The sequence below is a fragment of the Anneissia japonica genome, unplaced genomic scaffold (genome assembly GCF_011630105.1).
Source record: "Anneissia japonica isolate Jap-2015-1 unplaced genomic scaffold, ASM1163010v1 scaffold997_len2565447_cov190, whole genome shotgun sequence".
Lineage (NCBI taxonomy): Eukaryota > Metazoa > Echinodermata > Crinoidea > Comatulida > Comatulidae > Anneissia > Anneissia japonica.
This window is the reverse complement of record NW_022696369.1, coordinates 17,714-29,370: the sequence shown is the minus strand read 5'-3', so window position 1 is coordinate 29,370 and position 11,657 is coordinate 17,714. Positions and strand designations below refer to the sequence as shown.

The 11,657-nt window shown below is 35.1% G+C and overlaps 3 protein-coding genes across 3 annotated transcripts in view; 1 reads left to right on the top strand and 2 right to left on the bottom strand.

The window, feature by feature from the left end:
- The window catches only part of LOC117101931 (MAM and LDL-receptor class A domain-containing protein 1-like), a gene marked incomplete at its 5' end in the record, with an annotated part of 32,422 nt that overhangs the window by 4,474 nt on the left and 16,291 nt on the right, over positions 1-11,657 (bottom strand). Inside the window, one exon of the mRNA XM_033242044.1 lies at positions 11,416-11,574. Within this exon, the coding sequence (XP_033097935.1) occupies positions 11,416-11,574 (159 nt within the window). The remainder of the gene's footprint in view (positions 1-11,415; positions 11,575-11,657) is intronic.
- LOC117101932 lies at positions 3,291-9,559 on the bottom strand. The gene is made up of 11 exons (XM_033242045.1): positions 9,073-9,559; positions 7,805-7,929; positions 6,533-6,591; positions 6,376-6,414; positions 6,121-6,159; positions 5,960-5,998; positions 5,767-5,817; positions 5,334-5,370; positions 5,005-5,039; positions 4,613-4,756; positions 3,291-3,815 (listed from the first exon to the last, which is right to left on the bottom strand). The coding sequence occupies exons 1-11, from the start codon at positions 9,264-9,266 to the stop codon at positions 3,777-3,779; spliced, it is 801 nt and encodes a 266-aa protein (XP_033097936.1). The 5' UTR covers positions 9,267-9,559; the 3' UTR covers positions 3,291-3,776.
- LOC117101934 lies at positions 7,278-8,750 on the top strand. Its single transcript, XM_033242046.1, has one exon. The coding sequence runs from the start codon at positions 7,338-7,340 to the stop codon at positions 7,785-7,787; it is 450 nt and encodes a 149-aa protein (XP_033097937.1). The 5' UTR covers positions 7,278-7,337; the 3' UTR covers positions 7,788-8,750.

Genomic DNA, 11,657 nt, shown 5'->3' with positions numbered 1-11,657 from the left:
GAAGGGCGCCCTGTACGTTGGGCACGAAGTATAGGAAACTTGCATGGTTAAAAAGAAGGGCGCCGCCTACGTTGGGCACGACTTCCGCCTCATTTTTACAATGCGAGAACTCTATCTTGTATTTCTAGTATCTTTGCACCTATCCTTTACCATTAGTCGATGTGTGTCAGATCGAGTCAATGTCTCTCAAGAAATGGGCGTTCCGAACGAGACCTCTCGTCCAATCAAATTGATTTTTAGCTTAACAGACAGCTTGATTAGTCTATTTTACATACCGAAACTGCCGTTAAAATCGGCCCACTGGTTCAGAAGTTAGAGTGATTTTTGTAAACATGATCGTAAGATTGTGTAAACAGATAGGAGTTAATACACTGGGCGATCGCCAACTGACTTGGCTTAAAAAAAAGATTCCGACGACACCTCATTGATTTTAAAATTAAAAATAACATATGACATTATAGCTGAATAAATAAGGAACAAGTTTCAAAAACAGCCAAAAAAATCGGTCTAATATTAACGAAGATACGTTAAAAAAAACTGCTCAAAAAGGGCTGATTTTCAGCGATTTCTCACCGTTTAGCGATTTCGGGCCCGATTTTTGGAACACAAAACAAATTGTAATGGTTGTTATAAATTATACCGCAAACAATATATTGCCAAATATTGGCTTGTATATCTTCACCTGAGGCCATTGCAATCAACAAAAGCCACGTTGAGCTGTTATTCAATGATATAAAGATTTGAGCTATAATTCTCTATGTTAAAACAACATAAATATTGATTTTTTTTTTTTTTTTGAGGTTTTAAAAAAATTTTCCCATTCATTTCATAATGTGCATGCGTAGACCAGCCTTGAAATTGAGATGGCTACAGAATGAATGGACTGGATAGGATTGGATTTATTCGGTGTAAGCACCAAGGATAGCCCACGAAAGTCTAGTCTTCTGGTGGTGATTCGGCAGTACACCAAAAAACAATCCCCTACTCTATTCCGAAGAGTGTACTGCGTTCTTTAACGTGCACATGGGCCATAAATTCACACGGAACCAATGACTTAAACGTCTCATCCAATAGACGGTTCGCTACTGTAACCTGTATTTCAGCCCTCCAGCTAATTCACAAGGAGGCAGCGATAGGAACTGAACGGGGGACCTACAGATCTCCACAGTTCAATGTACGCACAGTAGGTACCGCCAGATCAATGCCGTAGCCAGAATTTTCAAACAGTGCGGGACAATTATAAGGGTGGACCCACTTCACACGCATAAATTCAAATAGTGGATTCATTTCCTTAAAAGTTGACCCATTTTACGCTAACATATGAAAAATCTGGACCCATTTCCTAAAGAAAAGTTACCAATTTTAGGCTCACTATGAGATCTTTGGACTCATTTTTGAACAAAATTGCAAACATTAAACAAAATGTGGACCCATACTTTGTGGACCCATTAGAAAAAATGTGGGACTGTCTCAACTGTCCCAATAGCTGATTACGGCATTGAACCAGATTAGCTGACTGAACTAGGCTGCTCTCCAGATCATTATATAGTTTGTTATCCAGTCACATACTGTCTCCTCTTTTGATGACACACAATTTGATCTTTGATGTATAAATTCTGCTATTTTTATGACATATAATTCATTGATCACATTAGTTTGCTACTTGATGACATTGTTATAATTTGCTAGTTGATGAAATTATTAATAGTTCATTGCCTAATTGATGACATTTTATATAAATAGTAGTAGTCGAGTTGAATAAAACATCCAATCTTGCACCGAATGAGGGATTCTACCCCATTGTAGGAAGAGAAACATTCATTTTTGTTTAATACAACACCTGCATGCTTTTCTTCAAATACCGTATATTACAAGGACCCATCATCCTTTCTATGGTGAGCATAAAACCGGCCTTGCCTAGGAACCGACCACGTTTAGCTAATAAAATAGACTCATCTTTACAACTGATCCTGGCGAAATACTCCATACGGTTAACTGCATTTTTTTTGTTGATTCAGCATCACTTTCTTTCAGTAATTCCTCCAAACCTTCCTCGCTCAAAAGTACAAATGGCCCAGTACCAAATGGACCTGCAATTTTATTCGAGGCGCGAGGGTACTGAATGACCAACTCCTTGTTGACGGACGGATTGTAAAGGCCGGTTCCCACTGAACGTGATCAAGCGAAAGCGTCGAGTGTCACGCGGCAAGCGAAGCGAATCGCGCGAAAAATACAGAGTTGACTTCATAGAGCTATTAAACAACTAGAGTGCTGACAAGATGGCGGAGCAGTGCAGAGTTGTGTACGTGTACCATCCAAGATGGCTGCCGTAGAAAAGCGCCACCTTCAGGCTTAGTATACATATTATTATCATGTGCAAGAGTAATTTTACTGAGTAGTACATCCTCATAAAGAAATCAATGGCGATAAGATAACGTGAGAGAAAGTCCATAAAGTGCCAAAGGAAAACTTTTTGTAAGCTTTGAGCAAAAACAAAATCCTAATGAAATCACCTGCATAATATCAAAGTACAGGAATCGGCCTCTACCCCATTCATAAAGAAATATAAATTATTTTGAACTGCATTTATAGCAGATCAAAAAATGTTTTTTGTCATCCTTATCATTTTGAAAATAATTGATTTTCTTACTGAGATTATAGTTCTTAATAAATTTACTTAGACATGAGAACTGACTTAAAAGAAAACCATATACAGTATTAATATTTATTATACATAGATAGCTCACAAGAGTGGTTAAAACCATTTACTTTTAATATAATAGGGTACTAAATATAGAATAATTAATTTGTCAGTTTTCTTTACTAAAAATATTAATATCCGTACTGTGGGAAAACATGTTAAGCAATTACTATGCGTGTACACTTATTGAGATGCAGGCTTTCCTGCAAACGAGCACAATTCTAGTTGAGTGGAACTCTATCTTATTTTGATAAAGTTACTTGCCTTCCAGTCTGTAGGTCAAAAGTTAAAATCCCAGGGATTATTTTTTTCCCATGACTAAATACAAATTAATTCAAAGCCTCAGAAAAAGAATTAGTTTATAGAACATTACATAACACTATATTATTTCCATTTTGTGTAATTTGAAATTGTGTTTTTGTTATAAAAGGAAATAACGGAATACATGGGCGAGAAGGGGTGAATGGGTGACTAGCCACCAAGTACTAATGTAGAAACGAATTAACAGTCCTAAGATACTTTGTAATAGCTGTCTCTTATACACATCTAGATGTGTATAAGAGACAGCCCCCACCCCCCCCCCCCCAAAAAAAAAACAGGAAAAAAAATCACAATTTGTTAGGGAGAAAAAAAAAATATTTGTAAACTATAAAATTTTTAGGGGGCTTCGCCCCTCCACCCCCTGTATCACTTTCAAAGCATGTTGAGCGATGCCTGACTAATCCCACTTTGCGACACCCCAGCATATTTTCCCCTAAAATGTTACTTTTTCCATCAAATCACACCAAGCTCTTCATTTTTCCCACGCACTTCCCCCTGGCGCTGACTAATCCCACTTTGCGACACCCCAGCATATTTTCCCCTAAAATGTTACTTTTTCCATCAAATCACACCAAGCTCTTCATTTTTTTCCCCGCACTTCCCCCTGGCGCTGACTAATCCCACTTTGCGACACCCCAGCATATTTTCCCCTAAAATGTTACTTTTTCCATCAAATCACACCAAGCTCTTCATTTTTTTCCCTGCACTTCCCCCTGGCGCCGCCACTGCTTTTAAATCTTTCTATCAAATCCCATCAAATCACACCGAGCTCTTCCTTAATTTCTTCCATTTTCTGCGAAAAAAAAAAAACAATAAAGTATGTATAATTGAGTACAAATTTAAATGTATTAACACATTTATAATTTGTGTTACTAGACAATTCTAGATTAGAACAATTTAAAAATGTGCTGTCTGTGAAATACTGTTAATTGTTTAGTTTATTAGCTTTCAAGTAAACATATTTTCCTCATCAATTACAGATTTACAATAATCCAGATTTTATAATTGGCTGAAAATTGATTTAAGGATTTGCTTTTGAAAGGTCTGTAAATCAGTGAAAACGTTTATCAGTGTTGTTTCATTGGGAGTGATTAACTAAAATTTGATCATTTGAAATAAGTTGCAAGTTTCAATTTATTTCTTTAGATTTTTTCCAGATAGTATGACATACATATTCGACTTTATAAAAATATACAGAATAAACATGAAAATCTTAAAAAAAAAGAAAAATAAAGTAACATCCAATATAAAATTAGAAAAAAATAGTCAATAAATAGTAAAACATTAAAAATTGACAAAGTGTGCATAAAATCATACGAAAAACTACAAATATCAAGTATTTTCAAAAAATAACATCAATTTACTAAAATTTCCAAGCTAAAAAAAAAAAAAATAAATAATCATGGAAACTACATCACATCGAAGCCAAGGATGGTGACCCATATTAAGGGAGTCTAATATGGAACAAGTGGCAAGGTGTTTTGCTAACTTTACTTTAAATAAATATAGTGGAATGGCTTTGCTTGATGTAGACAGTTGACTCTAAGCATTAATATAATATGTATATATCTAAAAATTATTATATCAAACCTGAATCATCCTTAAAATGGCGAGGCCTTGTTGTGGTTTTGGCAGTTCCCTTAGCTCTACTGCTATATATTCCCCTATAAAACTTGCTTTGTCCTTCTCTGACGATATTTTTTTGAGTGCGCCAATCATAACTTTGTCGATGTCCTAATAACACAAATGTTTTTATAACAACTGCAATTATATATGACAATAAAAAGCGGTTATGCTGCTTAACATTTACACATGGGACAGACAGCCATTGTATGACTTGTGTTTCCTTAAAGAAATTTCTGATTGTAATACAACATATACGAAATAAATATGGTCCACTAAAATGACAAGATTTATACATCAACACTGGTAGTAGTCAATGTCTACACAATTTAAAACCTTAATACAAATAGAATACTAACTTGTTGTTCTTCACTGGTGATGTTATCTTTTGTTTCTGAAAAGAAAAATGTAGTAATGCAAGCCTTTAACTACAAATTTGATTTAGGAAGGAATCATAATTTGGTGCACAAATTGCAATATCAGCTCTGCTAATACAGTTCTCTCTATTCAACAACCATTTAATTTTTAGCTAATTTATTTAAGGATGCCAGACAACTTAAAATTCACAAATGTATTGAACTTCCGTTGACAGCAAATCCTACAAGAAACATTTTTCTTTCTTTTTTTTTTCGAAATTTGAACAATACATGTGCTAGAATTAAAATTTAGTAAGAATGTAAAATATTACTTTTCATTTTTTTCCCTCTTGATTGCCCTGGCGGAGTCTGAAAAACAAACAATCAGAATATTAAAACATCAGTTATGAAGATAAAGATAGTCAGGTAGTTAACATAACTATGATAATGATGGTGTTATTGGTAGTAGGGTGATGGTGACCATTAAATGTTGAGACATAACATGCTTCTTGGTAACCAAATACTGACTGTACAAACAATTAATTAAGATTGATAATAGATAGCTATCAAAACAGGTCTCTTTCAAAAAATTGGCTAATTTTTGTAATGTACATAAACACAGAAATTCAAATGGTTATTTTACATATCACTAAATAAGGAGTGAAAATATTCAATCCCAACATGATAGCCTGTAATTTATCACCAAAAGTCTATTTTATTCTATCTGAGTTGAAAGGGTGTTAATAAAAAGTTAATAATACATACTATAATTCTCTTGCCTGTTGATGATGATGATGTTGGAGTATCAACAAGAGACTGAAAAGAAATATAAAAAAATGATTTAAATAATCTAATTGTCAATTTGTGATTTTCTTCGTCATCATAATTAATGTTATGTTTATCTTCACCGCGGTCTTGTAATTATCATCTCATTATAAGTAATCATTGACATACTTACACAATCTGTGCCTAAATCTTCAAAAGACTGAGTAGTACACTAGGCATAAAAAAAATGTTTGAAAAATAGTTTATATGATCAACAATTTTGTCTTTATCATCTTTAAAATCAATAATAATCATCATCATTTTATAATTACAAGTAATCATTGACATACTTACAACATCGATGTCCAAATCCTCAACAACCTGAGTTGTACCCTAGGCATAAAAAAATGTTTGAAAAAAAAAAACAGCTTATACTTATGATCATTAATTTTCTCTTTATCATCTTTAAAATCAATAATAATCGTAATCATCTATAGAGTACATTTATTTTACTTTACCTCATCGAAATCTTTTAATATTTGTAAAGCTTAACTTCATTGCTGTCATAATCATCATCTTATAATTATAACTAATCATTGACATACTTACAACATCTGTGTCCAACTCTTCAGCAACCTGAGTTGTACCCTAGGCATTAACAATGTTTAAAAAACAGTTTATATTTATGATCATTAATTTTGTCTTTATCATCTTTAAAATCAATAATAATCGTCATCATCTACACAGTATATTCATTGTACTTTACCTCATCTAACTCTTGTAATATTGTTAAAGCGTCAGGAGGGCTATCACCAGCTGTATTTGCTGCAATTAAAAATAAAGCTGCTTTTTAACATTTCATCTTTTGTCTTTTTTTTTTTTTTTTGGCAGATTCAGTCGAATGAGTAAGGAGCATTTCCAACACCTGGTTAGTCTGGTTTCCCCTTTAATCTCCAAAAAACGCACACATTTCAGAGAGCCCATTAGTGCTGAACAAAGGCTACTAATTACTCTACGTTACTTGGCAACAGGTGATTCCCAGATATCACAATCCTTCAATTTTCTTGTTGGTCGATCTACCATTAGCAAGATCATAAAGGAGACATGCACTGCCCTATGGACAGTTCTCCAACCAACATACATGAAGATGCCAAGCACTGCTGATGAGTGGAGAGAAGTAGCACAGGAATTTGAGAAACAGTGGAACATGCTGCATGTTATTGGTGCCCTAGATGGGAAGCATGTCAACATTGAATGTCCACCAAATGGTGGTTCTCAATACTACAATTACAAGAACTTTCACTCTATTGTACTTCTTGGGATGGCTGATGCAAATTATTCATTTACGTATATAGAATAAACAATGTTTGCTGCCACCTATGTTTTACAATAAATACTGAACTGAGAAAATGGCAATCGTCTCCTGTCAGTCCGTCGTGTTGTGACATAAAGAGTCATAAAACATTACAGAAGAGAAAACACTGCCTATTCCCACACCATCAAGAGTGGGTAACAGTCTGCTCCCATATTACATTATCGGTGATGACATCTTCCCACTTAAAACCTACTTGATGAAGCCATATGCTGGTAATGGACTCAGCATCCATCAGAAAGTGTTCAATTATCGACTGTCTCGAGCTAGAAGGGTGATAGAAAATGCCTTCGGGCTACTTGCTGCAAGATGGCGCATATTTAGGTGGGCCATAAAAGCAGATCCTTCCACCATAGACATGATAGTAAAGTCAACAACATGTCTACATAATTATCTTATCAAGAAAAACAAAGAACGATATTGCCCACCAGGGTACACTGATCACAGGAATGAGATGAACGGCACTTGGCGACAGACAATCCAGAATGAAGGCAGCTGTTTTAATAACTTTGTGAGGCAGGGTTCTAATAACTATGACAGAACATCGAAACAGATGCGAGATGACATTGCTGAGTATGTGAACAGTGATGTGGGATCACTTCCATGGCAATTAGACTATGTAACATATTCAGGAAAGAATAAAAAGTAAACTTAAAAAGAACTCACCATGATAATTTCCAGTGGACTTTCTTGATATTGCTGTGTGTGGCAGCAGCCATCTCAAATATTCATATCTCTCCTCAATAAGAAAATCATTGCCTGACCCAGAAGGGTTTTTTTTGGTCAAATGTCTGAAATATAATTTTTTGTACTGTAATCTTCATATGTTTTCAAACTTCAAAATCAGAATATAGTTTTTTGAATGATCATTGATCTGAATATTTGAGCTTTATTTCCTGCTTTACACTTTAAAAAGTTAGTTTGGTGTTTAGGAATTTTAAGGATGCCTACTTGTATGCCTATATGTATGTATGTATTTTAAGAATGCCTACAAAATGTTTTTTATTACAATCTGTTTTATTTTGATATTTATTAAAAATTAAAGTTAAAAAACACTGTGATTATGACCTCATGTTAATAACAATGCTACAAGTAGAAATTCATTTGTCATGCATTTACCATCACCTACAATATTTGAATTCCTCTTTAACTCATGCCAAATGAAAAAGTGTCAATAAGACACACCTACAGAAATAAAGTCATCACAAGAAACGAAAATAGTGCTATAATAGATTTATTGTGCATGGTCTAGGCCTATTGTTAATTTTGTGAATTAATTTTCCTGTAAGTTTTATAATAATGAAAAAAAAGTCAAAAATGCACATAGCAATTTAACATAATACAGAACCACTAAGTCTGTATACTTTTATTATGAGACTGAATGATGCCCAAAACTCACACATGAACAGAAGTCATGTCAACACACTAGGCAATACAATAGAAAATGAAGTCTTATGAGTGAATGAATGAAGATATTAAATTCCAGCCAAGCCTTGGCCTACAGGAGATGGGTCCTACTAGGCCAGGAAGCCTGGGTATAGGCATGGCCTAGTATTTATTATCCCTCCACCCAGGCTAATGAAAAATCAACTTTCATTGGACAACACATTGGACGAAAGTGCTGAAGTCACCAGCGATGTCCAAATACTAGCAATTCTAAGAAAGGAAGGATTATAGCCTACCCTAGGCCTAATAAGGACAAGTAACTTAGTAGGCCAAGCTGGAGGACTTGAGTGTCTATTGTAGTACCCTCACTAGGCCCCCTCTCTCTACTACTAATACTGCTACAGTAACTAGGCTTATAGGAACTAGCCTACATTGCTGTACTACCAGCCTTGCCTAGGGGCCAGATTGGGAGGGTAGATCTAGACCTAGCCTAGTAGTTAGTTGGCATGCTGGCCCCGTCCGTCGTCCATATACAGTACTCACTTTATTTTACAAATTTGTCCCTGATTGCCTTGTATTTTTTTACAAGAATTTCAGCGTTCGGGTCACCCAATTCCTCAGCTATTGCCTTCCACGCGTTCTGCCTGGTGGTTTTATTTTTGTAATGTGTGCATCCCTTGTCATATAAACACGGGTATTGCTGGACCAATTCCATGAATTTTACTTCGTCTGCTGTAGCCATGCTTGTTTATATTTATATGATACCAAGGGTGTTGACCTTTGACTCGCAGCTCAGCTAAATCTGTGTTTTGATTGGTCCATCGGCCGCGAATTCGCTTGCGAATTCTCAAAAGTTGGTCTTGGATCAACTCTTGTGAATTCGCAGGCGAAGCCTCCGCGACCACCGCGCGCACCGCGTCAAAGTTCGAATATTGGGCGTTCGCGTGTTCGACTACAAATTCGTTTGCATGTTCACATTGGAAACGCCAGTCGCGTCTCCAATTCAGCCGCGCGCGCCACATTTCGACGCGAAATTCGCTTGATCGCGTTAAGTGGGAACCGGCCTTCATCGTCACGGGCGGCCTAGGCGCGCTAGGAATTTTTCTCGCTCGTGTTGCATAGGCCTATATGAGATTTTGAAGATGAAAAATTACTATTCAACGATCGTTGTCTAGTACTCAAATAACCATGGAATAATCATTTTAAATCAATCTCATGTGACCTGTTTTCAACTAATCAAATTAATAAAATATATACAGGTGTTGTACAATCTGCTATAGTTTACAAATTCAGGCAAGGATGTTAATATGTGAGACAGGTATTATGACGCCAGGTGGACTGCCCCTGTTCGAATGTGTTAGGCAGTGTGCCTACAGTACGTGGTTCAGGGTTTTCTTGTTCCTGCATTTACGACAGTTACCGTTTACCCTTTTCCCCCAGTTGCGAAGTTTTCTAAAGGTTAGCAAAATGTCGATCGAGGCACAGACAGCAAAACAAAGCACACCTCTAGGGAGGATGAAAATATGAGTGATCTCCATGTAAGATCGCACGACTGGAGATGCATCACTTTTAGCAAGATTCCCTGTTGAGGAAGTGGGCGGATGTAATCGGACCAGAATTATATTTTTAATCTTATAGTTCTGATTTTCTAAATTTGCTCTTGCCGTATAGTCATGGCCGGAGCAACCTGGGAAGAGGTAGGGGGAGGGGCAAATTTTTTGGCAGAAAATATATTATTATGGAGATTTTTGTATGATCGGAGAAAGAAATGCAAGAAAAGACAGAGAAAAGAAGGAGAGAGAGCGGAAAGAGAGTGTTTATCCAGTCCCCGACCCTGAGGACCCCGACCCCTTTTGGTTTTGGGGTTCACCAACTTATGGGAAAAAAATACGTATATGCTAATCAATTTTTATGTATATGCACACATAAAATAAGTATGATAAAAGATTTGCCTGACTGTTTTCAAAAGCGAAAAACCTTGACTTTTGAATAACTTAACAGTCATTAAAAGACATTTCAGGAGTCGGGAAAGCTCATTTTCCGCCATCTAAAAATTGAAATTTCCCTGGGGAACCCGGACCCCTTTTCTCTTTGGGGTTCATCAAATTTTTAAAGTATATATTCAGAAATTATATCTCACAATAATAACTCCATGATCTGATGAGGAAAAATTTTGTTCTTATGAATCTGAATCATAGCCTGACATAATAATGATATTATTAGACATAATAATAATAATAATAATAATAATAATAATAATAATAATAATAATAATAATAATAATAATAATAATAATCTGCTAAAGGAAGAGTGATTTCTAATGTCTTTCTTCAGATTGAAGCCATGCGTCTCCTGTTAAGTTATTCTACTGTTTAATTACATCATCGGGCATATGCCTTTATGTGCAGTTTGTCAAATTTAAACAAATAGAAATCTATGTAGGCTCAGCAGCAGTTTAAAAGTTTATATCATGATTATCAGCTGATTACTGACTTCTTTTACTTGAATTTGACGATAAATAATGTAATAGGCTTCTAAATGATATCATTAATAATTTACTGTTTTATTACATGAAAAATTATCATTAACAATTTCATAAATAAGTGAAATAGATTATTACTTTTCAGTCTGTTTACTGCACTGAAATTCGCTGATTAATGACATCATGGTTCTTGATCTGTCTTACCAGATGTGAATCTTTTGTATGTTATGGCAATAGTCTGTGCCATATGGATTCTCAATAACAAAATAACACGGAAAAGGTACAAATGATTTTGTAATTTGAAATTCAAATTCCTAAATGTTGTAAATAGTAATAACAAAAATTATAAAATTATACAATACAAATAAAAATACAACTAATAATTATATTTTAACAAATTAATCTATACCTGATGAATTCCCGAAGGAATGATCAGCATTCGGCCCTGTTGCATCAGCCATTGTAATTGGCCTTGCAAAGTTCCAATCAAAATCATCTTCATGGGTTCCTCCTTGAATGTAACCACACTCATCCAAAGATTGCTCAAAGTTACAATTACCAGTAGTCGCTGAAAAAAAATCGGATGAATATAAATTTAGTTTAAAAGGTTACACAGTGCTATATAATGTTTGACGCGTATATATATATATA

Excerpts from the sequence above, each read along its gene's own strand:
- LOC117101934 (XM_033242046.1), top strand. The coding sequence starts at position 7,338 with ATGAAGCCATATGCTGGTAATGGACTCAGCATCCATCAGAAAGTGTTC.
- LOC117101932 (XM_033242045.1), bottom strand. The coding sequence starts at position 9,266 with ATGGCTACAGCAGACGAAGTAAAATTCATGGAATTGGTCCAGCAATAC. Across the intron at positions 5,818-5,959 it reads AAGATTTAGGCACAGATTGT|TCTCTTGTTGATACTCCAAC; the intron begins GTAAGTATGTCA and ends ATTTCTTTTCAG. Across the intron at positions 5,040-5,333 it reads AAGAGGGAAAAAAATGAAAA|AAACAAAAGATAACATCACC; the intron begins GTAATATTTTAC and ends TTTTCTTTTCAG.